Genomic DNA, 23,561 nt, shown 5'->3' with positions numbered 1-23,561 from the left:
CATTAGCCACACATGTACAACCTATACTGAACTGCTTATCTTCCCAGTAAGGGTGGGTGACAAGGGAGAAAGGGAATGAATCTGGAATTCAAAGTTTTAAAATCAAATACTCAAATATATATATACTATTATTAATACTATTTTACATGTAATTGGGAAATAAGACATACAGGCGCTGGGGCATAGAGATCCACTGGAAAAGTCGAAAGGGGTATGGGAGAAAATATGGGAGAGAGCAGGTTGGAGGAGGGGATATCCTGTGGGACTGCTGTTTTGGGGCGGTGGGTAGGGGGAAAACGGGGAGAAAATTTCTAACTCAAAATCTGGCAGAAATAAATGATGGAAGTCAGAAGTTAATAAAGCATTTGGGAAAAGAAATCTTTGTTATAAGAGCTGGCTTTCTAGTATGGGTACGGGGTGGTATATATATATACAAGGAGAAATCAGGTGATCTATGAAGAGATATCAATACAGATACATTTGTGTTTTTAAATTTTTGATTCAGTACAGTATAGTGCTATCTTAAAGAATCCTCCATAAAGGTATCTTTCATATATATGTTACATTGATAAAAATTCCTTTAAAAATGTAACAACAAATAACTTCATTTGACCCTCTGATTATTAAGACCAGATAAGAAATACAACAGGGAAGACATAGGCTTACAAAGTGTTTGCCACTGCTGTTGACTAGGTACAGAACAAAGTCTAAGTGGAGGATATTTCGTATATCTATATCTCCACACATGTACACATACATCTTTTAGCTGTTCCTGTTTGCAGATGATGATATGCATCAAGCCTCAGAACATTGCAGGGCCTGCTAAGTGACAGCCATAACAAAAGAATTTCTGTCTTACTATCCACAGAGGAAAAATCAAATACATGAAAAATGCCTATTTTCCAGATCATTATATGGGCTTTTATGAACAGCCCAGAGAAATGATGAATCAGCAGAATAGATCTTGGAGAGATACTCTCTGTGTAAAATGAACTGAATCCAGAATTGAGGAGTAGAAGAGGAAGCTATGTTGCATTTGGGAAATTGTGTGGTGCTTTCATTAACTTGAAGCTTTTCTTTACAACAAAGATCCATTTAATAACATTCTTGCAGTGATAGATACCGTGTTTCCCTGATAATAAGACCTATCCCGAAAATAAGCCCTCCCCTTACTGTGTAAGATTTCTGTAAAATAAGCCCTTCCCCGAAAATAAGCCCTTCCCCGAAAATAAGCCCTATTAAGATTGCTACTGTAGTGAAGGTGATCCCCTGCGCTACACACTACATTACGGTACCCTCTGTATGCACCGTCCCCCCCCCCCCGGGTGAAACGCACGCTGCGCTCCAAGCTGCATCCAATCAGAGCTGCAGCAGTGAGCGTGTCATCCTGTTCTTTATTGAATTCATTATTGAATAAAGGTACATTTTTTTTGTTCACATTTACCTGTTTATTAAAATTTCTGTCAATGTTCATTAAAATAAGCCCTCCCCTGAAAATAAGCCCTCTGGTGTTTTTCTGTCCAAAAAAAATTAATAAGACAGTGTCTTATTATCGGGGAAACACGGTAGCTGTGAAGCAGAGGATACCAGCATCCAACTTGCAGGCCGACTTTAACACAGTGGGGAGAAACCTAGGATGCATAAATAGGTTTTACTATATCACAGTTGAAGAATTTTATTGGAGTACTTGTATAAAAGGTAAAATTTGAAAGATGGGTGCCTTGAAAGGAAAATGTGTCCATCTTGTAGTAAGAGAGAAGAGTTAACTGTGGGCAGGATGTGTGCTACATTGGGATTCGTGGGATGTTGAAATACAGAGAGGAATGTCCACAGGATTTTAGGTAGACTCCTTCAAGAAAATACATGCAGGGCTATGGGGTAGAGTTCCATAGGATAAGGAGGCCTGGAAGGTTTGTATATGCACCACAGATGCAGGACTACACACCATAGAGATCCTAAGGGGTCAACCAGGGGCAGGTCGCTGAGCCATTCTGAATCTGTTTCCTCATCCAAAGAAAGGGAAAATAATGTAGACCTCACAGGCTAAAGCTGAAAGGTATCTTAAGAGTAGAATTTTTTTTCCCAATAATATTTTAGTAAAGGTCATTCCCCCCCCCCAAAGACATTGCTTAAGTGATATATTTGGTTGGTACAATGTTATTTGAGAAATAGAAATTGTTCAAAATCATGCAAGCAAGCAACTTCTGATTCAGTTATTAAAAATTTAATAAAAATGAAAAGTTGGTTGACAGAAAAAAACACAAAATGTTAACTAAAAGTTCATAAGTATATAAAAAAGTAAAGATTATGAAATTCAAAAGCAGTTGTCATGCATTTCACAGTATATGTAAATTGTTCCAGTAATATCCTGCTGTGAAGCTGATTCATGGTTTACCTTATTTCAGTGAAGAAATTACTTTTGTCCACAAAACTCAGCCAGGCACAGATAATTTAACCATTTAATCAAGTGATCACATCAAAAGATTTTGCTATTCTGAAAGTTCTTTCTGGCAAACATTTAAAGAGTTTATTTCAATTTAGGTTTCATGGTTATAACTTTTAGATATCATTTGTTTTAGTCTTGCTTTTATTGTGTTTCAAATGAAATGTAAAGCATTTGCTTTTGTCCTGATAGAGAAATAATTATGCCCCTTCAAAGGAAGAAAATAATTTGTATAAAGTATTTTTATAACCTTATATACCGTTTCTTTTATTCTTTCTCTGACTTGGTATCTCAAAGTCGTGGGAGTTAGTGAAGCTTATGAAGATGCTGCCAATTGTCTTTGGTTGTTAACCAACTCCAAGCCTTGTGCCAACTGTAAATCTCCTATACAGAAGAATGAAGGTTGCAACCACATGCAGTGTGCTAAGGTAAGAACTTGAGAAGTTTCTTTATACTTTCTAGATGGAATTTTAATTTAATTTGATTATATACAGGCAAATCATGTAGTGTTTCAGATTAGTTCTGAGCGATTGGATTTTACCTTCTTTGATTGCGACTGATAAAATTAGTGTGAACTCATCTTGTATTAAGGATGAGAGTTGGAGTTTGAGGAATATATTGGGAGTCGCTGACTAGTTGTTTTTCTGTCACTGAGTTTTGTTAAAAACATTTTTGCCATCACAAGGTAGTTCTGTTTTCTGGAGATAAACTTATTTTTCCAACTAGATTAAAAATAAGGGTTACAAAATGATAACTGTTTACCACCTTCAACGTTTTTATTCTTAAGTAATGATTTCTTTATTAGGTACATTAGCATATTTAAAAGATTTTTTTTAACTCAGCTGTTAGTATGAGAAAAGGAAAAGTAAACACAAGTGCTATTTACCAGTGTTACCCAGTACTTTAAGAAGCTACTAGGAGTAGTGGCCAAGGACCCTTCCTCTGAGTAACAGCATTTAGGATTTGGTGTCTCCTTTAATATGAACTAGTTAGATGAACCTGAAAAATCACTTTACTCTGTATATCAGGGAGCCCCTGTGACTATAAGGTACGTTTACTTTGACAAGAGGGAGGGAGTGTCCCCATTGGTATCTTTCTACCCTGAAGAAGCACTTAGTGGGTCCTTCATAATTGCCATTTAGTTGATTGATTGAAATAATAGAATAAGGGTTTAAAAAAAAAAAGAAAAGAAAACCTGACTTCTGCAAATAACATTTCTATGTACTCAGTGCTTTTAATGAAATAGTTAAACCATCACTTATAATTGAGAGCATAAATATCAGCAGAGATTTACAATATAGTAATGTATTGATCCATTTGACCATGTACTGTTTTATGAAAAGATGATACAGCTGAATATATCTTCCTAGATTCAGTTGCTTAGAAATTGAAAATTATATATTTCAAATAAACATAAATAGCCTTGAACCAAGCCAATCTTAAATATAATTTTGACACTACCTGTACTCCGGTTACAAACTTCTTTCATACTATAACACTTGATATTAAGAAACCTCAGCAAAGATTTTTTTTTAAAGTGTTACCTGATAATTTAGCATTGAAACACCTACCAATTTCATGTTATTAGTAGCAGGAGGCTAATGGCAATAATTAAGCGTGGCAGGTACTATATAGCTTTAAATGTCTATATTTCTACAAAATGAATATATCAATGTGAGAGTGATGTGGACCAAGAAAGCTGGAATGCAGGACTAGGAAGAAAATAAACTCTTCATATAGGCACCAAAATAACAAATATATGGTCAAGACAAACACATTCCCCTTTTGGCCATATCCAAAAATTCGTTTCTCATTTCATATGTTATTAGTCCAGGAGTGGGGAACCCGTGGCCTCAAAGCCACATGTGGCCCTCTAGGTCCTTGGGTACAGCCTTTGGACTGAGTCCAAGTTTTACAGGATGAATCCTTCTATTAAGGGGATTTCTTCTGTGAAATTTGGATTCAGTCAAAAGGCCACACTCCAGGACTAGAGGGCCACATGTAGCCTCAAGGCAGATTTCCCAGCCCTGTATTTAGTCTATCACCTTTCTCTCGGGGGTAAGTGCTGTCATTCTTTATCATTAATCCCCTGGAATAATGGCTGCTCATTGTGTTGGTCAGAGTCCTTAAATTTTTCAAAATGATTTACTTTTATGTTGTTGATGTTATAGTATAATTGTTCTCCTGATTCTGTTCATCTCACTCTGCAGTAGTTCACACAAGTATTTACAGGTTTCTTGTATCTTTCTTCATTTCTCACATTTGTAATTATTATCTAACTACAAATTAATGAGGCATTAGCCATCTTTTCAGCTTTTGTTAGCAAACTGGCTTATTTTCTGTAATTTGTATTTGAGCAGAAATGGAAGTAGCTCTAGAAATAAGCAGCAAGTTGTTCTCAGATTGAGTAAATAATATCTATAAACATTTATGAAGCCCCTTATGTGTTCAGGGCATGCACAGAAGTGTGAGGCTACTGGAACTAATGTGCCTGTGTGTCATTTATAGCACATGGCCCAGTGCTTCTCACACAGTCTATAAAGCCAAACGTGTTCAGGGCTCTGTTTTATATATAAACTTAAAGGTTAATATAGTCAGAGTGACTTTGATCCCTGGAATGAATCAAAATAGACAAGTCTTCTTAGTTTACTGAGAAGTCAGAACCAGTAACCAGATAGAGGGCCTGTTTGTTAATAGTGTTCCAAAAAGACAGGTTGTCCGAGGATGGGCTCACATTACCATTGGTCCCTTTGGGAAATAATTTAAAAACTAAAACTGAAAATTAAGTATATCTGTATTTTAATTGTTGTGTAATTTTGTTCTTTTTTTTCATGATAAATCTACAATTTGAGTTGGATCTTACTTGTATCAGGGACTTATATTTGATTAGCAAGAGGAAATTTTATAAGCCAGAATCTCTCTCCAAGCAAATGTCTTACATATAACAACAAACAAATCTTTTGACATAGTTTAGCTAAAAGGACAAATAGTGATTCTCTTTCCATACAATAGTAAGTTCTCAGGCAGTTTATTTGAATGAGTTAGTGAATAATGAGACTAATAATGGTATGTAATGTTAGGTGCTTTCCTATTTAATGGTATATCTTAGGATTTGTATTCTGGTATGAATAATTGAAAATAAATAATGAAATAGTGGAAAATTGCTTACCCACACCAAGATAAATAAGATCCATAGAGAACCCAAGGGGGAGGAGAGTTCTATGCAAAAATTGAGTCCAGTTTTTTCCAGCCTTACATTTCTAGCAAGTCATAGAACTGGATGTGTATCAGCCTTTTCTTTCTGAAACCTTAAATCATAGAGAGATTTTGGATGACAAGGATAGTGGAGGAGCAGCGAAGATTTTGCTCTGTTTATTGATAGAAAATATGCACTTTAGGAAAGTAATCAATCCATGCTTTCCTTCCTGCCTTAAACTATATTGTTTAAATGAAACTTTTAATTGCATACATGTGTTTGCTACATGTATGTCATAGCTTTGTCCGTGAATAGCAAAACGTCTTCCTTTCATCACTGCCCTCTTTCCCTTGAGTCCTCATAGTACTCTCTTCAGCATTTCCTACTCTCTTCTAATTTATACACCAAGGACAAAGTTGACCTGCATGTTGTTAATATGAAAAGGTATTTGTGTGTGTGTGTGTGTGTTTTTCCGTGAAGTGCAAATATGATTTCTGCTGGATTTGCCTGGAAGAATGGAAGAAACATAGCTCTTCGACTGGAGGCTATTATAGATGCACTCGGTATGAAGTCATTCAGCATGTGGAAGAACAGTCCAAGGAGATGACAGTGGAGGTGAGAAGGAACAAACCCAGAATGCCCATCGCGTTTATATTGGTGCCTGATCATGTTTCAATATTTATGTACCTCATTTTTTCACTCTTACTGCTCCCACTTGCCCCCATGTGATTTAAGCATTAAATTGAAAACTGGGCCTCTCTTCAATATAAGGCCCTCCCTAAAGTGAGGGGTTTGGGGTGTTTGGTTTTTTTTTAAGAAGGGATAGATTAGACAGGTAGGTAGGTAAGTGTCTACTGATTTATACACATTCATAGAGATGTGATTAAGTCTATGTGAATATATTAAGAAGTTCTTCAATATTTCAAAGAAGTATAATTTCATACCCATGTATTCTCCCTCTACCAGTTCCTTGACCAAGATATACTTTAGGGACAATGGGGATAAAAGGTGTACCTACCTCACAGGCTTGTTGTAAGGATTAAATGAGATGTTATTTGTAAAAGTTCTTAGCCCAGTGCCTGGCACATAGTAGGCAGGAACTTTATCAGTGCTCATTGCCTTCTCTTCCCTTAGTAGAATGTCTGTTTGAAGTGCTGTGGTGGCTGAAAACATAGTACCTGGTGGCCAGCTCTGGTAGGAAGCATTTCATAACAAAGCTAAGCTGCCCTCAAAGACCTTACCCCCAGGCTCATGTGCCACGCCTTTTGAGCTTGGTATAAAACTCGCCAGAGCTTCTGCCACCCTCTTACCACAGTGGTTCACCGCAATGGGACTTGAGTCTAAAAAAGAATCACACAATATTGCCTTATTAAGAAGTCACTGTGAACTGTTGGGGAAAAAAAAAACCACTTGTTTCAGTTCAGGTAACAGATTTTTCTTCATTGATATCACTGCTGTCTTCATGTTTATCACTTTCATTCTCCATCAACTATTCTCTATCAATATACTGTCAGCTACTGACAAGCAACACTCAACTTTTGTAGAAGTCAGATTGGAAGCAGGAGGTAGGGGAAGGCATATTTGTACCAATGTCAGTTTTCCTTTAATTTCAGTAAAACAGGATCACCGTTTTTAAAAGAGGTAAATTCCCTAGTGTTCTAAAGATGATTTTTCATTTTTGTTGTTTAGTTGTGTCCAGCTCTTTGACTCCATTTGGGGTTTTCTTGGCAAAGATACAGGAGTGGTTTGCCATTTCCTTCTCTGGCTCATTTTACAGATGAGGAAACTGAAGCAAAGAGGGTTAGGTGACTTGTCCAGGTTCCCACAGCTAATAAGTATCTGAGTCAGATTTGAACTCAGGAAGATGAATCTTCCTGACTCCAGGCCTGGCACGCTATCCAATGTACCACAGTTGATTTTTGTTTAAAATAACATAAATCATGTTATTGCAATCATAATGTATGATGTTAATAGCTCTTGGGTCTTATGTGAGTTATTTATGTACTTTGTTTCTAGGCTGAGAAGAAACACAGAAGGTTTCAGGAACTTGACAGATTTATGCATTATTATACAAGATTCAAAAATCATGAGCTCAGCTATCAGGTATTTCACAAACTGCTGCTGATTAATTGAGCTCCTCTATAACTGGTTGAGAAATTAGATTGGCTGATAGTTTTTTTCTTTCTCTTTAGTTAGAACAACGCCTTCGAAAAACAGCCAAAGAAAAGATGGAACAGCTGAGTAGAGCTCTCCTTGGAAGTAAGTAGTCGTAGGGCTGGGAGGATAACAAAAATGGGCACAGTTAAGTCTTGTGAGGTTAAATATCTTTAAGAAAGCAAATATTTTCACACAGCTGATTATTTTAAACCTGAATTGATATTTGAAACCTCCAAAAGTCAGTTCTAAATGAAATGGCTAAAATGATTTTCAAACTATATTTTCATCCTTTGTTGCCATTTGGAATTTGTTAATCAGTAAGAAGCCAAATATTATCCCATGGCTAAGTTAAACTGTCTTTGGAAAATGCATATGTTCTTTCAGACCCTTAACATTTGTAAAAATTATACACTAAAATCCTTTCATTGACCCTGCACAGAGCACACTCTAAGCCACCTCTTTCAGGCCTGTTGTCCGTTACTGCTTTAATCTGGCCTTGCCTGGGCCTGTCAGACCAGATGACTCCCTTCTCTGTATGTGCTGGGTTCTCTGTCCAAGATACCCTTCTTCTCCATCACCTCCAGACCCAATTCAGCTCTTCTTGAAAGGTCCTCTCTTCTCCCTTCCAAGTGGAAATGGATCAGAGGCATTGTCATTATTGCCTGCTTACCAGATGAGAAAAGTTGTGCCCAGGGAGGTAGAGCCCCTGAGGTATACTCAGCCTCAAAGGCAGGATTAAAACCTAGTGTTTCCTACTTCCAGTCCTGCCATTCTAGGCCTCTTAGAGCTCATCTGACCAAAACCTTTCATTTAACCTATAAACTAAAGGCTGGTGATGTGAAAAAATTTGTCCAGGGTCACACATTTTAGGTCTCTTGTGGTCCTTGTCACATCCCACCTTATATTCTAATTGTTTTTGTGCTTTTTCATACTCCTAGATTGTCAGCTCCTTAAGGGTAGAAAGAGCATTTCATCTATCTCTGTGTCCCTCACAACACTGAGCACACATTTTCATACATAGTGAGCACTTGGTCAATGTTTGTCGAATGAATCCCAGCATCTGGTCCACCAGATGAGCAGCTGTTGTTTAAATGGAACATTGGGTTGGAGGCAGGAATGTCAGCACCAGCGTAACCTGCTCCGCTGCTCATCCTTCCTGATCCTTACCTATCTTAGTACAGCTTTAAGCTATCAAAGGTTAATAAATTTCATTTAGCCCCAGTCTGAACCCCTCCCACCAAAAAGCTATTAAGGCTTAAAATAGCACTAAGATTTTTAGGACATCTTTTGTAATGGATTTTCTTCTCTTTCCTCCTTCTCTTCTTCCCCATAACTGCTTCTTTTCCATACGTGCTTCTTCCCCCCACCCCCGAACCAGAAAAAAGTACAATTGGTAAATCAGAAGAAAAATATGAAATGAACATTTTCAGAAAGGAACAGATATTTTATACTTAAATTTAATTTTCAGACGTCGAATTTTGTTGCATGATATAAGCATCTTTCTGCACGTGATTTTGAAACTTAATTTTTGTGCTTCCACTAATTATTTACTGCAATATTTTCATGTCCCCAAATGTAACTTTATGCCCATTAGGACTAATCAGAATCTGCACTTCTTAGGTGCAAACATGGAAATCCAAAGAAATCTATCTGATTCCTTTGTACAGAGTCTAGAGGTCAAAGGTCTTAGATACTTAAGATATTTTATCCACCCTCTTTTCTGCATGACTTCTTTATTCTTTAGAATTATCTGCCCAGGAACTAAGAGAATTGTGTTTTCTTTGTTCTTATTCCTTAGACTTTTCAGGAATTTTCTTTGGGAAGATAGTTCTAATTTTTAAATAGCAAAATTCCTCAAGGATCGTTAGAGAGACTTAGTTTAATGACAGAGATAACTTAAGGCTGAATAAAGTGATTCTAGGGGCCAAAAAGCCACTTAAAAAAACCATAATGTCTAAATTGATTCATAGAAATTAATAGTCTCTCTGGCCAGTTACAACATGTTTCTTGAAATCATGCATCTAATTTTTAAAAGTCTAAATAATTTTTTTAACGAAGCTGTGTCAAAATTCTCCTGAGGGGACAGCAGTCCTTACATACATTTTTTTTTTAAAAGAAATTACGTTTGCTTATTGTAATAGTATAGCTGTGAAGAAAAAGTGTTTTCACGTACTGGGATTACCTTGTAGCTGAAGGAGGCTGTCCAGACACCACTTTTATCGAAGATGCCGTTCAAGAGCTCTTAAAAACTCGACGCATTCTCAAGTGTTCTTATCCATATGGATTTTTTTTGGAACCTAAAAGCACAAAGAAAGAAATATTTGAACTTATGCAGGTAAAATGATGCTTTTCTTATTTATGATTAGGTTTATATATTAACATTCTTAACATATCTGCTGCCAAAGCAAGTACATGTGTAATATTGTCACAGAAAACCATTTTCTTCCTTCATAACACAAAAGCTAGGGGCGGTTTACACTTGAACATTCTAAATTAGTTGTTTTTGTACTTGAATTATTTTTTCATTTTAATTATTAAACATAGAGAAGTTTACCAGTAAAATGTAAATTTTGTTTGCTCAAATCCAGAGAAATTAATTTTTACTCTGTAAGACCCTGCAAGAGCTCTGGGTTGTAGAGTTTTCTTTCAGAGTTTTTGTAAAACACACAAATAGACGGTGGTTATCTCGATAGTGCTATAAACATAAACTCACATGTAAGGAGAAAAGAGACTACATTTTAAAATGAAATCACAGAATCAGAAACTGGCCATTTCTTTAATAATATAAAGTATAATATTTCATTTGAAACCCACAAAAGAGAACAAACTCCCAAAGTAATTGTAATTTAAAAGCAAAAACTAGGTGTCCCCTGTTTCCCACACCCATTGCACACCAGCCCTCACCTTAGCGCCATGACTGTGACCACTTTAGTTTTTTTCTCTTTCTTTGTTTCCTCAGTCATGCCAGTCCCTGAAATCCTTCTACCCTGAGCTTGCTTCAGGTCACAATTCAAGACTTATTTCCTTCATGAAACTTTTCTTAGCTAACCCTATGCTATAGTATGGTCATCTTTGTCTTTCTTTGCCCTCCCTCCAGCACTTGTGTGTACAGTGCCCTGGAATTAGGTTGTAGAGGCTTGGTATGGTTGTATCACCTTGTAATGGTATGCTGGGCCTGCTATGCCTGAACAGCTAACATAGGCAAACAAATGTAGAATGCCTTCTTGTTGAGGGAATGCTGTTTGCCTGAATAGGATATGGCTTCAGATAGGAGACATTCTCATTTTCAGACATCTGGAAAATTACATAAAACACAAAAACCACACACTTTGTAAATAGGAGTCTTCCTTTGTTCCATATCACATGAAGCCAACTCAAAGAACTTAGTTTTGCCTTAAAGTCAGAATGAGAAATCAGATTTTTGGTGTGTTATAGAACATATGATTCTTCTTAGCATAGGATATCTTTTTCCCCCTAAAACAGACAGACCTAGAAATGGTCACTGAAGACCTTGCGCAAAAAGTAAATAGGCCTTATCTTCGCACGCCTCGACACAAAATCATTCGGGCAGCATGTCTTGTGCAGCAGAAGAGGCGAGAGTTCTTGGCATCCGTAGCAAGAGGGGTTGCTCCTGCAGACTCACCAGAAGCACCAAGGCGCAGGTACAGAATATGGTCAGATGTCTGAGTTTGGTGAAGTTAAACAAGCATAAAGCCAGTTCAGTGTTACCTACAATGTTCACATCCCCCTGATTTCTATCCCAGTAGAACTTGTATACCTAGGAGGAATTTATAACTGGAATATAAGTAATATAAAAAAGCTTTAAATGATTTCCCAAAGCATGCAGTCTCCCTTTTCTTGATATTTTGTTTTATATATTGTATGGGTCTCAAAAGTTAACAAGACTCAGTAATTTCATATTTAGCATAAATTAATAAATTAGAATAACTCAAGTATCTTTAACTTCAGCTGTGTTATGCTATATCCTTTCATATTATATTAAACATAATATATGTTAATGATTATTAATAATTATCTTGGCATAAAAAAGATTTTTAGGCAACTAAGTGGCATAGTGGATAGAGTGCTAGACCTGGAGTTAGGAAAACTCATTTTCCCGAATTCAGATCCAATCTCACTTACTAGCTGTGTGACCCTGGACAAGTCACTTAACCATGTTTGCCTCAGTTTTCTCATCTGTAAAATGAACTGGAAAAGGAAATGGCAAACCACTCCAGTATCTTTTCCGAAAAAACCTCAAATGAGGTCACAGGAAGTCAGATATGACAGAAACAACTGAACAAAATCAAAAGATTTTGGTAGTCTTTACTCACTTTTCAATCAGTCATTTTTATTAGTGTGTGTGTGTGTGTGTGTGTGTGTGTGTGTGAAAGAGAGAGAGTGGATTTTGAATGAGTATAAAGTAGTGAGGTTATGATTGAAGAAATACTAACATATCCAGGAAAGAGCAGTCCTTTGACATAAAATACAACTACAGTACATGAGGAAACATTTTACTATGACATGGTGGCTTTACTTTTGTTCTCTATATTCCTGTTATGGCTTATATTTTATTTATACATGCTATATCTTCAGATAAATAAAACATGAATACGATTTTGCTTTGAGAATATAACGGGCAGTGCTTATGTGTGATGATGTCGTCCAATCATTCAGCTGTATCCAGCCCCGTGGACCATACCATCCGTAGGGTTTTTTGGTCAAAGATACCCCCGTGATTGGCTATTTCTTTTTCCAGTGGATTAAGGCAAACAGAGGTTCAGTGACTTGCCCAGCGTCATACAGCTACTAAGTGTCTAAGGCTGGATTTTCATTCAGGCCTTCATGACTGCAGGCCCAGCTTTCCATCCACTGAGCCACCTCATTGCCTCCCAGTAAGAAAACTGAGGCCACAGGGTTAAGGTCACACACAGCTAGTATCTAAGGTGATTTTAGAACTCAGGTCTTCCTCCAGGCCCAGAACTATGTCCACTGAGCCATCTAGCTGCCTCCTTACATTCGATGCCTTTCTTTAAATAGTTATTTTCTTTCCACAAGAGACACTTATATTAAAACATGTAGCAGTTTTGTTCAATGCCTTGAATGTAATAGATGTTTGTAGAATTAACTTGGATTAAAAATTTTGGAATTAGTTTATTAAATATTATAGTTGTGTAGTTTTATTGATAAAACAGGATTCAAGCAGAAGAATATTAAAAGATTAAGCTCTTTTGTTATGAGGCAAGAGACTAATAATTTTAATTGTATAGTTCTATTAATATATCAAACGGTATGTCTAATTTCTTTGTAGCTTTGCTGGTGGAACATGGGATTGGGAATATTTAGGATTTGCTTCACCTGAGGTAATCGCTTTTGTGTACCTTTTTAAAAATTATATCTACTTTTGTGCAGTCATTTTATGTAAATTACAGTTACATCCAAACCATATCAATATTAACTACTGTGAGAGATGCCTTCTCTTTATTTTATGATAAAGATATGTAGGAAGAATTTAGCCATTCTTGGCACAAGTTACATCAAGACATTGACATTTTATCATATTACTTTTTAGACACTGCTTAGTAAAAACCTAAAAATAAAGTGTTATGTCTTTTAAATTGTGATGTGAATGCTTTTATTAAAAATGTGCTTTTAGTTAAGGTATTGATTCAGCCTAAAACTTTAGGGAGCATAAATAAGTAAGCTTTTTGTGTGTGTTTTTTTCTTAATAACTACTTTAATAATCTGAAGAATTGATAAGTGATTTTTTCTATTAAAATGGAACAAAAACTAATTTAAAATCCTTAATGTTTTGATCTCATATAAACATTGAACCAAAAAGCAATGATTAATTCAGATATGAGGAGATAATTTCAAATGAGAACTTTTGATATTTCAAAAACATATGAAATGATGCTTTGTCTTAATTACTATTAGCTTCTTTTAAGACTTCCACTCTATCCTTATATTTTTTTATTCTTGATTATTAATGAGATTTCAGGACATTGAATTAATGTGACATTTTTAAAAATTTCTTAAATAATAAGTAATAGTCTGAACAATTAGTGGATAGAGTGAAAACCTTAACTATTTAATGTTTTGCTTTTCTGAGATTTAAATAGCCACTGTCACTTTGGAATATGATTTTATATATACATAGCAATTCTCTGCCTACTTATGTACTATTCTCATTTTGTTCTTATAAAAAGAAAAACACTTGATAATTCTTAATGTCATAGTATATCAATCAAAAAGCATGCCTGTGACCTTTGACCTTTCATTTAATTCCTTAATAACTACAACCTATATTTTTAAATTAATAATCCTTAAAATCCCAAAACATGTTGTCACAAGCATTAAAGAAAATTGGAACAAAGATAAATTTTCAAGGAGATGGAAATGGAGGGAAAAAATACATTAATCTCTGTACTGTACCCAAATAATAGATAACAGAATCATTCGTTTTCCAAGGAAAGACTATGGCTCATTTAAATCAGGTCTTTGACCCTGCTTAGCTGCTGAGGATACTTGCAACCCCCTTAGCAAATGAAATTTTAAAATGTAGTGGCATATCCAAGAAGATACTCTGTGTGTGTGTATGTGTGTGGTGTGTATGGAAATATAAGAAAGAATTTCTCTTAAGTCAATAGAAAAAGTATCATAATTGTATTTCTCCTACAAAATGCATTAGACAAACTTTATTTTTACCCAATCCTGTACTTTTCAGTGGTATTTTCTGTGATAGAATACCAAGTACAGCATCCGTGTCATTGTGATAAAAAATTCTACCCAGAGTGAAAAACAATTCTCCAGCTTTCAAAAAAAAAAGCAATGAGTTTAAGGTCAGTATAAATACGGGAAACTTATTATTTCAAGGCAAGCAAGAAAAATCTTTCCAAAATACTCAGAATTATATAACATCTGTAGACCTGGAACTATCAACCTAAGGAATTGTTAGTTATATCAGGAATGCTGAAATCTCTTACTTGGACATTTTAATATTTATGTCAAGATGACAGACATATCAAGCTTTGTTTCTACATGGAAGGAATTACTAACCTCTCTACAGGAAATATATTTTTTCTACCTGTAATTTTTTTTTAAATGATAGGTTGGTATTTTTGCCAGAATTCTTTGATTTATACTATTTTCAAAATGTCTTTGTCACTTTGAAACATCAGCCTCATCACAAATTTTATTACCTAAGAGATTGCCTTACGATGGGATATAATAAATGCTCTGACATGAAAGTTTCATATTCTAATTTTATCATTGACAAGACAGACTCATAGAATAATCTAGAGGATAATCTAGAAGTCATTTAAGTACAACTCCTTATGTGATCCATTAACTCCTTTATGAGACCCCTAGCAAATACTCATGAAGCTTCTTGAATACTACCAGTAATAGGAAACTTACTACCTTGCAAAACAGTTCATTCTAATTGCTAAGTAATTTTTCATACTGATCCAAAATTTGCTTCCCTACAACTTTTACCCATTGACCCTTGCTCTATCTGTTGGAGAAATGAAGAATTAATTCTATTTCCTCTTCAATTAAGTCACTGTTGTCAAGTGTTATCTGTTTCCTTCCTTCCATTCCCCATCCCAATCCTGACTGTGATATTTAACAGCTTTGTGACTTGTGAGCAAATAACTTGATCTCTCTGAGCCTCAGTTTCTTTATTTGCAAAAAAGGAAAAAGGAATATACTACCTACCTCAGGGGTGAGGGGAAAGTAATTGTAAATCTTAAAACTCTAGATAAATCTCAATGATTCTTCTTAGAAATTTTGTTAAAAGTAGGTGTTGGCTCATCAAACAGAGAGCTGGGCCTAGAATCAGTAAGATTCGAGTCCAAATCTGGCCTCAGACACTTACTTGCTATGTGACCCTGGGGAAGTTAACCTGTTTGCCTTAGTTTCCTCAGTTGTAAAAGGGAAGTAATAATACCTCACAGTGTTGTCATTAGAATCAAAAGAGAACATCTGTAAAAAGCACTAAGCACAGTGCCTGGCATGTAATAGGGGCTGCATAAATACTTATTCCCTCCCATAAATACTTATTCTTCCCTTCCCCTTTCTTTGTCACAAAAATTATCTTTAGAGATTTTATCATAAGCCTGACAAAATTGCTGCTATATTTTTCCTACAGCTTTCTTCTGATCAATAGATTAGTCAGTTCTAACAGAAACTATATTGCTCCATCATGACTTGTTCGTAGTGAACCCTTAATAGTGCCTAGCAATCACTGCTTTCCTTGTTACTCATAAGACATCTATTTCATAATCCATTCTAGGATTTTCCTGAACATGGACATCAAGATCACCCATCTTCTGTTTGCACCTCCTCATTTTACAAATTGAAATAATGCCTTTCTTAAATGCTTCAGCACTTTATCCCTTCTCCAAGATTCCTGCAGAATTAGAGGGATTCATTGATTGCAACTTTGAGTTTTCTCAGTACCTTTTGTTGTGATTCATCCAGGCCAAGAAATTAAAACCCATTGGCAACAGCTAGTTTGCTTTATGTCTTTCATCCTGTTTTGTGTTTTACTCATTCCTGTTTTTATTGTTATTTTCAGTATGATAATCATTTTCCTTGATCGAGAAGATCAGTCAGTCAATAAGCATTAAGTACATACTAAGAACTAAATGCTGGAAATACTAAGACAAAAAAACTTTAAGACAAGTCCTTGCCCTCAAGGAACTTACATTCTACTGGGGAGAGATATTTGCATATATACATAGAATTACATAGAAAATAATTTCAGGATGGGAGGAGGTTCTGGTAGCCGGGGAAATAAGAATGACCTCAAGCTGGAGGTCGTACTTAAGTTAAAGAATCCTAGAGGCAAAAATGAGGGGGGAATGCATTGTCAAGGAAGACAACCTTTGTAAAGACACAGAGCATGGAATGTGGTGTATGAGGAGCCAGATGGGGATATGGTTGTGGGTGCTGGGAGCGGGGCACAAGAGGAGAGGGTGTATTTGGCTAGAATTTAAAATGAACAGGAGTAATAACTAATAACCTGGAAAGTATGCTAAGGCCAGACTGTGAAGGCTTTTAAATGCCTAAGTAGTATTTCATTCTAGAGGCAATAGTGAAACACTGGCTCTTTTTTGAACATGGGAATGATGTGGTCAGAGCTGTGCTTTAGAAACACCACTTTGGTAACTGTGTGGAATACCAGTAAAAGTGAAAGGACTTCAGGTAAGGAGACCACTTAGAAAACTATTGCAATAGTCCAGGCAGAAGAGTGCTGAGAGCCTATGAAGGAGGGTGATGGTCATGTGAGTAGAGAAAGGGAGACAGATGCAAGAAGTGTTTCAGAAGTAGGATCAACAAATTTTGGCAACTAATTGGATTCAGGGTTGGGAGCATGAGTGAGAGTGAAGACTTGTAAATTACTCCCAGATTGTAAGCCTAGGGGACTAGAAGGAGACCCTGAGCAAAAATAGAAAAGTTAGGAAAAAGGGGAAATGGGAGGGTAAAGAGAAGTTTAATTCTGAGCGTGTGGGGGAGGAGGGTTATAGGCTGTTCCATTAGAAATGCCCAGAAAGCAGATGGTGATGTGGGATTGGGAAAGACTAAGGCTGAATACATAGATCTCAGATATCATCTACACAGAGATGACAGTTGAATGCCCGGAAGCTAATGAGCTCATTGAAAGACATGGTATAGAGAGAGAAGGGAGTCAGACACAGAACCTTAGGGTACACACATAGTTCTAGTAGACATGCATGATGGTGAAAGCAAAGTATCCATTGAATAAGTGTGGTTTTCTGTTATCTCAACATTATACCATCTAGACTAGTGGCACAGAATTGGTAATACACTTTCAGCTCATGGGTAGATTTGTTCTATTAACCATGCTTGTTACGAGGGAGGGTTTTGGGGGGGGAGTAAGAAGATAAGGGTAAAGGGGGGTGATAGTGAAAACAAAAATGTCACTGAAACTTTTTTTTAAATTCATGGAAGATGACAGAAATAAGTAGTTTCTTGGAACTACCATGCTAAATGCAACATATACCTAGAAAAAAACAAGCTGTACTTGATAACTTCGTGGTTTCATTTACAGCCCTTTTCTTCTTTTCTTTGTGTATGGAAATGTTCATGTTGTTGATTTTTTTTAAAAGATACATTATACCATCTTATCCTTTCCTCGTTTTTTTGTGACTAAGACCTTTCATTTTTGGTCTGTGTCTGTGGCATAATTAGAATAAGGAGCACTTGGTAAAGAATCCTCCTCTCCTCCCCCAGACGGGCACCTTGACCGCTTACATAGCTTGCCCAGAGTCATCCCTCAGTCTGGATCGGCACAGTCTTCCTGACTGTCTGGCTGTTCCTGGTGATCCTTTTTGTTTTGCATTTCTCAGAAGCCTTAGCTCATTCTTGACACTTGACATTATTCTTTTTGTACTTGAACTCAATTGCCTAAGTTCACTAAAAGCGCCACATTCTCATAAGCACTTTATCCCTTTTCTTCCTCATTGGCAGCATCTGAGATTGTATTGTCAAAACTTCATTTTAAGAGCCTCCCCCTCCTTTCAAGCTCTTTTCCCTGTCTTTCCTGTCAGTTAATGTGCAAATTCTCAAAATGTTACATGTAAAAAATTTTCTAGAATATTTTATAAATATCTATTGAAGGGTTTTAATTTAGCCACTCTGAAATCACAGTTAGTAAACTAGATTTGTATTTTATATGCAAAGTCAATTATTTATTACTGAATCGAATTTATAATAAACCTAGCAGCAGCCTATAAGCATTACTTCCCTGCTCTACATCTCTCCTCCCCTGCCCCCCTCACCCACCCTACCCACTGTTCCACCTTCCCCACCCCCACCCCAGTTCCTAAAACCCTTAATTCTTTGTGCTTCTTTAACAGCCTCAAAACATTTGGAGTTTGTATTTTCTGGACCATCCTGATTAAAGAAACATCATGTGCTTACTTGAAGATCTTAGGGATAATTGGAAATTGTCAGATAAATTGAATCTTAGGCCTGCCGATTTGTGTGAGATTGCCTCTTGGGTTTTCTACCAGAATGCATTTAAAACTTGCCAGTTTTATTTTTTACAATGACTGTTGTTAATACCACTTAGCTTTCTTTAAAGGGCCTCTTAATGGGGAACTCCCTGTGTGGGAACTCCTTCCTTAAATATCCTTTCATTCCAGTCCTAGAAGGTGCAGGAAACATATAGAGGTTAACTGATTTGCTCAAGGTAAAACAGCAGGTTAAGAAAGAATGTATTTGAAACTTGCCCAACACATTATCCATCATTCCATTTTGTGTTTGCACAGACTTTGATTAACAGTTTATTTAGTTTATTTAACTAGAAACCCATTTATCCATAGAATATTTTTCCTCACCTTTTACATGTCCAAAAAACATGTGTGGTCTTTGGAACATGGACAACTTGTCTTAGCTAGAGGGCCCCTTGGTAGGCTAGATGTCATACAATCAGATTGCAGCTTGATTTCACAGAAATCAGGTCAGAGTAGAACCCAGGAATACCGGAGTGAATCAGCAACAGAAGCAAAGCTTGTTAAGCCCTCCCTAAAACCATCTTCTGCCCTGGATCCTCCTAGAATCCCCATTGATTTTATTTCTGATTTGTTTACAAAGGCACAGCTCACCTAACATCAGACTCATGTCTTTTAGTTTAGATGGAATAGGTTTTACATTTACAGAAGATGGAATGACTCAGTTATTTTCCCAAACCAGTCGTAGACACACTTGAACTTGGAGGTAAAATGTAATTGGTTTCATTTATGTTAAACTTTTCCTTGTGTATGTACTTGTTGGCAGTCCTTAGGTTCTTTCTGTGTTTTAGTCAGACAAATTTTGTAGATGAACCTATAGATTACCTCTTAGTATCTCACATATACTGTGGAATGAGGAGATTCACATATTGCTCTTCCACTGTCATGATAGGCTTAGGTTAGACACTTAGACTTGATTTCGAAACCTAAAGCACGTGGAAGAACAGGCAGCCAGCAGTTCGGTGGTGGGGACCTTTCCCAGACTAGACTGTATTCCTCATGTACTGACCAAGGAAGGCAGGGAGAGATCCTGAGCCTTTTGAAAAAACAGTTCCATGACCTCAACCACTGTAGATGGTCTCATCTTTGCTTATACTAATGCACCAAGTGACATATTTTAAATCTCATGACCCTTTTTCATTTAAAACATTTTATTAGAACTAGAGTATAGGCATAGCCCTGGAGTTTATAGTGAGTTCATTATCATGCAGTATAACCATTGTGTAGTAGAAAGGGCACTGGGCACTAAATACTACCTGTGTGACCTTGAGCAAGTCATTAACTTTTCTAGGCCTCAGTTTCCACACCTGTAAAATACAGAGATGAGATTAAATGATCTCTATAGTTTCTTCCATCCTGAAGTCCTATAACTGTATAATGGCAAAAACTAACTACCCAGTAAATGAAGTTAACTATTGTTCTCTTTGCCCTGCTTGCCTGTGTCACATTCACACTTTCAAGTATGTTAAGCAGTCACTCACCAGTGGTCCCTGCAAAGTGAATGCTTCTATTTAGCAGTCAGCACTGGAAAGCCGGTCCAGAACCAGTTGTTAAAATGATGCAGCTTTCCCCACCTTAGATAGCAGTGCCTTTTGGATCAACAGAGAGTCTGGCACAACTTGCTGTCCAGAACTGGAGCTTGCAAGTATTCAGGTTTCTACAGGCCTTTTTGCTGGCTGCTTGATTTCCTTTATTTGGTATCTTAGGCTATGTGGCACATCTTATTTTAAGTTCCATTTTCTTGCATGATAAAATCCCATGTTTTGTGAAGACAGGTGATTTTATATTACAAATATAAAATCACACTTTTTTTTTCTAGGAAAAAAAGTGTGCTTCTCTCCCTCCCTTTTTTTACAAAAATTATTGCATGCTCCCCTGTATTTTATAACCTTTGGTTTATGCAGGAATATGCTGAATTTCAGTATCGGAGGAGGCATCGACAGCGGCGACGAGGAGACATGCACAGCCTGCTCAGTAATACTCCAGATCCAGAGGAGCCAAGTGAGAGCACTTTAGGTATGTTCATTTCCAGGACTCCTTTTCAAATTCTTCAGCTGCTGTGACGAGCCCATCAGCTGCATGGGAAGAGCCTCTCCATAGGTGAAAGCCATTATTATGTTTATGTCGAGTACCACAGATAGAAAACATTCAGCATCTACATGGCACTGTTCATTTCAGTTCTTCAAGGAGTCATTAAAAGTTTGGTACCGGGGCAGCCAGGTAGCACAGCAAATAAGAGCACCACCGGCTCCAGTGTCAGGATGACCTGGGGGATCGAAACCCAGACTCAGACACTTAGCACCCACCCAGAAACACCTGGCCATGTAGCCTTAAACAAGCTACTTAACCCCAATTGCTTAGGGGCGGCCAGGTGGCTCAGCGAGTAAGAGCACCGGCTCCAGTGTCGGGATGACCTGGGGATCAAATCTGGGCTCAGATACTCAGCACCACACCCAGAAATAACTGGCCATGTAACCTTGAGCAAGTTACTTTAAACTTTAAAAAATTGCTTTAAACCCGATTGCTTTAAAAAAAAAAAAAGTTTGGTACCAAAGAGAAATACATGAACAAAGCTATGGCTTAGAGACACTGCTTTTACAGTATATAAAATGGAATGTAAGGGTAGGGAGGAAAAGAGTAGAGTTGGGAGGGTATTACTATTGCAAAATCAGGGAGCTTTATTATATAAACAGGAGGGGCTTGAGAAGAGCCTTGAGGAATGAATGGGACTTGAGCACAGGAGAATGGAAATTGGGGAAGACATTGCAGGCAGGGGAAATTGATGCAGTTTGTTGTGGGAACATCACTGTTTATACCATAAATTTTGCGTTTAGTTTTTTTGCAAACAAGTCATCTCCTCTTTGGAACTAACATTTTAGGGCCTCAAATTCCACATCTGAAAAGCAAGACTGATCAGTTAGTCAAGCATTATGTACCCAGCACTGTGCTAGCTACTGAGGAAACAAAGGCAAAAACAAAACCTTCCCTGCCCTCATAAAGCTTACATTTTAACAGGGGGAGACAATACATACATGGAAAATACATGTACAGTAGCCTAGTGTTTGATAAACCCAAAGAACTCTGCCTGGTGGTGCAGTGGATGAAATACTGGGCCTGCAATCAGGAAGACCTGTGCTTACATCTGCCATCAGATGCTGAAGAGCTTTGTCACTTTGGACAAGCCACTTAACAGGGCTCTTGCGAGGCCCAAATGGGATAACGCTTCTAAAATGCTTTAGCACAGCACCTGCCACAGAGTAGGCACTGTACAGATGCCAACCATTGTTATCACCACCATCATCATCATCATTTCCCTCTTCAACAAAAACGGTAGGGAAAAGTGGAAAGCAGTCTGGTAGGACTCAGTATAGACCAACATGTCACAAGATATGCTCCATAAGTAACATCATAAACAATAAATAGCATGAAAGAAATTACCTGTCAGATCCATGGATAGGAGAAGAGTTCATGCCCAAACAAGATATGGAGGTTCATAGAAGGCTCATCAATTGGGAAATGGTTAAACGAGTTATGGGGTATACATGTGTATATGTATATTATATGTGATGAAATGCTATTGTGCTATAAGAAATGAAGGACATGTTTTTTTAAAAACCTGAAAAGACTCCTGAATCATTGTAAAGTGAAGTGATAAAGAGAGCCAGGAGAACAATCTATTAACAATAATAATACTACAAAAACAGACAACTCTGAAAGACTTGAAAAACTCTGATGAAAGGTTATCATGGTGAGAAAAATGCTTTCCACTTCCAGAGAGAGAGCTGAAGGACTCAGAGTTCAGATTGAGGCTCTTTTTTTGGACATGGTTAATTTGGGGGTTTCTTTTTCTTACTTTCTCAGTGGGAGAGGGGAGAATTTGGGGCCAAAATTCAAATTAAATTTATAAAAAGAAAACACATCCAAAGAAAATAAAAGGCAAGGGTATAGTAGATAGAAGGCCTTATGCAGAACATAGGACTTGAGATGAGGAAGGAAGCCAAAGGTTCCAAGGAGAGGTGACTAGGAAGAGCATTCCAGAGCAAAAACATCAAAAAGGGAGATGAAGTGTCGTGGGCCCATGTGGCTGGTCCAGAAGGTGTGTGGAAGAGAGGAAGAAGTCTGGAAGGGCAGTATGGAACCAAGTTGTGAAGACCTCCAAATGCAAAACAGAGGAGTTTATATTGTGATGGTAGAGGTGAGAGGGAATCAATGGCATCTATAGATATGACTTACCTGTTTTTGAAGAAAATCTCCTTTGAGCTTGTGTGGAGGGTGATGGGAGTGGAGACAAGGAGATCAATGAGGGGGCCCTTGCAGAAGTCCAGGTGAAATTCTGTCCACATGGGTGGAGAGAAGATGTATGTAAGAGATATTGTAGATAGTTTTGATAGTTTTTTGTAGATTATTGTTATTGTAGATAGATTTGATAGTTGATTGACTATATAAGCTGAGGGATCAAGGCTGACACTGAGGTCCCAAACCTGAGTAACTAGAAAAACAATGGTACTCTCTGCACTCATAGGAAACTCTTGGGGGCTGGGGCGGCTAGGTGGTGCAGCAAATAGAGCACCGGCCCTGGAGTCAAGAGGACCTGAGTTCAAATCTGGCATCAGACACTTAAAAAACTAGCCTGTGACCTTGGGCAAGTCACTTAACCCCAATTGCCTTCCCTTCCCCCCTCCAAAAAGCAAAAAAAAAAGTCTTGCAGGGCAGCTAGGTGGCA

At 37.2% G+C, this 23,561-nt stretch overlaps 1 protein-coding gene across 3 annotated transcripts in view; it reads left to right on the top strand.

Annotated features, from left to right (window-relative positions):
* ANKIB1 (ankyrin repeat and IBR domain containing 1) overlaps nt 1-23,561 on the top strand; it is a 149,450-nt gene that overhangs the window by 122,030 nt on the left and 3,859 nt on the right. For 2 of the 3 annotated variants that reach the window (XM_069086160.1, XM_069086161.1), the window contains exons 11-18: nt 2,741-2,871; nt 6,120-6,254; nt 7,656-7,742; nt 7,832-7,898; nt 9,986-10,131; nt 11,280-11,458; nt 13,108-13,159; nt 20,743-20,854. In XM_069086160.1, the coding sequence (XP_068942261.1) occupies nt 2,741-2,871; nt 6,120-6,254; nt 7,656-7,742; nt 7,832-7,898; nt 9,986-10,131; nt 11,280-11,458; nt 13,108-13,159; nt 20,743-20,854 (909 nt within the window). The remainder of the gene's footprint in view (nt 1-2,740; nt 2,872-6,119; nt 6,255-7,655; nt 7,743-7,831; nt 7,899-9,985; nt 10,132-11,279; nt 11,459-13,107; nt 13,160-20,742; nt 20,855-23,561) is intronic. The other variant, XM_069086162.1, reaches the window with a different exon arrangement.

The sequence above is a fragment of the Petaurus breviceps genome, unplaced genomic scaffold, assembly GCF_028583685.1.
Source record: "Petaurus breviceps papuanus isolate PSGF00001 unplaced genomic scaffold, PetGlider_PUasm1.0 178, whole genome shotgun sequence".
Classification (NCBI taxonomy): Eukaryota; Metazoa; Chordata; class Mammalia; order Diprotodontia; family Petauridae; genus Petaurus; species Petaurus breviceps.
The sequence above is the reverse complement of the archived record's forward strand: the minus strand, read 5'-3'. Positions and strand labels throughout refer to the sequence as shown.